Source organism: Osmerus mordax, chromosome 12, assembly GCF_038355195.1.
Source record: "Osmerus mordax isolate fOsmMor3 chromosome 12, fOsmMor3.pri, whole genome shotgun sequence".
Lineage (NCBI taxonomy): Eukaryota > Metazoa > Chordata > Actinopteri > Osmeriformes > Osmeridae > Osmerus > Osmerus mordax.
In genome coordinates this window covers 12,606,964-12,611,713 of record NC_090061.1, presented here as the reverse complement: position 1 = coordinate 12,611,713, position 4,750 = coordinate 12,606,964, and the positions used below count along the sequence as shown (strand labels likewise).

The following is a 4,750-nucleotide window of genomic DNA, read 5'->3' as shown; positions in this document are numbered from 1 at the left end:
GTTCTGATGTAGGGATGGGTGACATTGATCCACCTTGCGGTCCTCTAACCACCTTCCAACTGTCCTGCATCTTCACTCCAACCCCCCCCCCCCCCCCCCTACACCCACCTCCCCTTGAACCAACACTGCAAACATCCAGCAATAGAGAGCTCTAGACGTCGCCGCAGAAACAGAAAAGGGCTCTCAAAGACCCTTCCTAGCAACTTCTAACCGTGCTGTTTGGAACGTCTCCACCAAAAGAAGCCATCCATCCCTCTGGGTGACAGAGCTCCACTGCCGACCCCACAACCTGATGATGCTCCCCTCTGGTGAACGCTGTATAGAAGTACTGACCGGGTACACCTCACCCACACATGTGGATGAACTGATCTCGTAGAAGAACAGCTTCATGGGGACATTTAAATAGCAAAGAAAGCTTTCAGAGAGCCCTCATAAAATGTATTCATGTTCCAGGTGGACCCATTCCAGTGGTCAATGGGGCAGAATGCGTGCCCCGCCAGCAGGCTTAATCAATGGACATGATCAGTGATGGGGGATGAACATCCTAATGAGAAACGGTCTAACGACAGGCTTAATGATATCTGTAAATCCTGATGCAGATCAATGATCTGATGAAAGCCAGGCTAGTAGGAGAGTGGGTTAGCATATACACTGAACATCCCACCCAGTACATGTGGGCTAATGAGGGAGCTCTGGCAGGACGACACACATCCTGTGAGTCCTGCTCCTGGATATCCAATCAAGCCGGATCAGAATGTCCTAATGGCCCTTAACACCTGCAGGAGCCAGGCCTGCTGGCTCTCCTTTCTTCCCTGGCTATAGAATCTTTAGAAGTGTGTGTGTGTGTGTGTGTGCTTGCGTGCGTGCGTGCGAGTGCGTACGTGTGAGTGTGTGAGCAAGAGAGAGAGAGGGAGGGAGATGGAAAGAAAGAAAGAAAGAAAGAAAGAAAGAAAGAAAGAAAGAAAGAAAGAAAGAAAGAAAGAAAGAAAGAAAGAAAGAAAGAAAGAAAGAAAGGAGAAATACTGTAGAGGTAGACTGATAGATATAAATATAATAAATAAATAAATAAATAGAGAAAGCGAAAGAGACAGAGAGGCCTTGCTGTGACTGGTTCTGATGCTGACACAAGGCTGTCTCAGGTTTCATTGCAACGTTTAATCTCCCCTATGTCCTTGGAATTCTACTCATCTCTATAGGTACTACTGGGTTCAGGCAATATAATGGGATGGGATGAAAAACCGTCATATTTGCTGATTATTTTCTTAAATTGAATCAACAGACCATTTTAATAAAGCAAAATTGATCTGGGTGTAGCCAAGGCTACTTTATCCATTTGCTGAGATTATATTTTAAATCTCCCCTCCCCTAAATCCTAACTGATCCACCTAAATAACTTGATGAGCTATGATGCCTACAATTACCATAATGATCAGTCGTCAAGTATTTTTTGGAATCAATCACCATGCTTGAATTGCCGCTTCCCTTCCTTGACGTGGATCTGTCCTAAATGTGCATCAAAAATAATATTTAACGTGAAATACCTTCGGTTGCATAGTTATGGTCGCGTAGAAAGCTGTTGTTGATTTTCCGGGCGTCACTCTCCTCCTCCATTGATAAATCGGTTAGTTCGGGATCCTGAGACCGATAGACCTACTTCCATCATGCCCGTTACCGTCAGCAGGCGGGCTGCGAGACCAGCGGGGGGTTTGTCATGTCTCCAATTCTCCGGTAGATTCAACAGAATGATCAAATGTTTATATTGGCAGGTCTTGTCCGCACCTCACCGCGCATCAAACAGACTACACTTAGGCTACGCAATGACAGCGCTGATTTCACTAGTGTTGCTATAGCCTGTAATGAATAGTCTATAACGATATAACAAATGTATACGAAATTACTTGTTTATTTTGTGGTTAAGAGACTCAAAAAAATCCCAATATCAAAATAGGCCGACAGTTACGACTGACATCCAGACGGTGAACGAATGCAATCCAAACGAAGAACTCTGAGCAGGGTACCGGTATGCAACTGAGAGTGCGAGCAAGCAGACCTCGGTAAATCTCTTTCGGAGGATTTGAGTTCAGGCAAACTGGATTTCCCCCTCCCGAAGTGAACAGCGCGGGGCGGGATTATGCGTCAACAAGCCTGCTTCGATCAATCCAGTTTTTCCATGCCACTCCTCGCGGCTCGGTGCGTTGGCACATCGACTTCTGCTGTCTTTCGCTCTGGCAAACTATCTCCTTTCCTCTGCACTAGCCGGCTTATGACTTCAGTGGCAAGCACCGTTAACAGCTGACTCACCGCAGCGCCAATGGACCAATTTCCGCGCTTCTTGCTCAGAAGCGCAGGGGCACCTCCCATAAACAGACGATGGCAGGCTGGTTCTTTAAAAATTACAGGGTAGATCCGTTAAACTGCCCTTGATTTGGGGCTAGAGTCACCCTAGTGCCCTAATGGTCAGCTGAGTATGACATAAATGTGTATTTTAAACCAAGCTAGACATGTGGTAGAACCAGGTCGGCACGGCCACCTACAAGTCTTGTAAACGATTGCCATGGAGGAGTACATAAGGGGATAATTGATATTATTCCGAAATATAGGCCTACACCTTTAATTTACTGCTTGCTAACTCAAGCTATACACTAACACACGAGGTTTGTCCTGCAGTGGATGAGAAGGCAGGATGAGAGAAGACTTGAAACTGTTACAAAGATCCATTAGGCCTAGTTTGACATATTTTGTTTCCAACAACTGAGCATGGGTGAGAGAGGCTGGAGGAGGAAGGACCATGTGAGTTTGGGTGAGATGATACTGAGATAGAGAGAGGGGGAAAGAGAGACGGCGAGGGGGGAAAGAGAGACAGAGTGAAAGACAAGGAAGCAAGAGAGAAGGGGCAGAAGAGCTGCCAGACACTGATTAATTAGATCAGACGAGCTGCCGTCGGCACGTCATTCTGGAAAGATCCCATTTCCACGCTGGGTTTAATAACGGACACTGTGGGACTTCCTCTGGTACAGTACACTGGTAATCCCAAATACGTGTGTGTGTGTGTCCTTGCGTGTGGGACTGTAGATGTGTGTTTGAGTGGACAGGCCATGTGTGTGCGCATATAAGAGAAGGTGTACCTTTCCACACACACACCTACAAACTCACACATATCCGTGCAATAGGTTTTAAGCGCTCAAAAACTATAATCAAACCTTAGTGTCTTTCTCCAGTCCCCAGACCGAGATCATAAATAAAGAGATCCCCCCCCCCCCCCCCCCCTCCCATCCTAAATGCATTACACACATCTAATCCACAAACCCATTTGCACATGCATGCCAATCCCCTGCTCCAGTGCTAATGGGGATCTGGCTGTGAGGGGGGCTATAAAGGGGTGGGGGCGGATGAATGGGAGGATGCTCGCAGCAAAAACAAGGCCCTTCACCGGGCCTTCCTACACAGGGACCCATTTTACACCCCATCACCCACCCGCCTCCTTGTGAACACATTAGAGGGCATTATCCATGCATGGTACTATAATAACCACGCCGGGTGCTGGAGCGTTGGGGAGGTCTCGTGTTCGGAGGGTTTCGATGTTCGCAGTCCTCGGCTCTTGTAATGAAATCTGCGGAGGAACAAACCTTCCAGCCTTGACCTTTTTCAGACGCGTCCGAGCGCACAGCGACGCTGCTCACTGAGTCGTTGTCTTTATCGTTATTTAAACAGTGAGTCGCCAGACAAGGGGAGCGGTTGTGTTCGGGGATGCTGCTCTCCAAAAAAAGACTTCAACAGGGGTCACAGTTGAATTATGGGGATAGGATTAAACTGAAATAAATGAGAAACCCCCCCGAAACAATAGAATTAGCACAGCCAGCGGAGGGAAGCCATGCGATTGGAGGTTTCAGTTTTGTGTTTTGGAAATGAAGCTTAGGGCATATTTTTCTTTCTTTGTCTTGCTACAGCTGCACGTTTCTATGTGTTTATCTGTGTTTATTATTGTGAGACAATGTTTGTGTGTGTGTGTGTGTGTGTGTGTGTGTGTGAGAGAGAGAGAGAGAGAGAGAGAGAGAGAGAGAGAGAGAGAGAGAGAGAGGGGGGGGGGGGGGCGGCAGAGAAGGTTAAAAGTGACAGAAAAAGGCAGTCAGTACATCTGACTGTATAATGAGTGTGCATGGAAAAAGGTACCAACAGTCAAAGCCTGAGATCAATGCTCATGCTATAATGATATCATGCTACCCCATCCCCCCTCTCTCAACTTCTCTCCATCCTCTATCTCTCTCTCCGGCTTTTAAATCCAGCCCCCAATAGCTCTTTTTTTTCTGTCTAGCGTTGTCATCTCTCCTTTCCCTGGCCTCCTGTATCTTTCCCTACTCACCTTCTTCTTCATCTTCCCAGCCCTCCCTCTCTTCCCAGCCCTCCCTCTCTCCCCAACCCTCCCTCTCTACCCAGCCCTCCCTCTTTGACCAGCCCTCCCTCTCTCCCCAACCCTCCCTCTCTCCCCAACCCTCCCTCTCTACCCAGCCCTCCCTCTCTCCCCAGCCCTCCCTCTTTGACCAGCCCTCCCTCTTTCCCCAGCCCTCCCTCTCTCCCCAGCCCTACCTCTCTCCCCAGCCCTCCCTCTCTCCCCAACCCTCCCTCTCTCCCCAACCCTCCCTCTCTACCCAGCCCTCCCTCTCTCCCCAGCCCTCCCTCTTTGACCAGCCCTCCCTCTTTCCCCAGCCCTCCCTCTCTCCCCAACCCTCCCTCTCTCCCCAGCCCTCCCTCT

General features: G+C 48.6%; 1 protein-coding gene across 1 annotated transcript in view; it reads right to left on the bottom strand.

The window, feature by feature from the left end:
- ppp2r2ba (protein phosphatase 2, regulatory subunit B, beta a) overlaps positions 1-1,669 on the bottom strand; it is a 19,456-nt gene extending 17,787 nt beyond the window's left edge. Inside the window, exon 1 of the mRNA XM_067247356.1 lies at positions 1,542-1,669. Within this exon, the coding sequence (XP_067103457.1) occupies positions 1,542-1,611 (70 nt within the window). The 5' untranslated portion in view covers positions 1,612-1,669. The remainder of the gene's footprint in view (positions 1-1,541) is intronic.
- Positions 1,670-4,750: the final 3,081 nt, after the last annotated feature.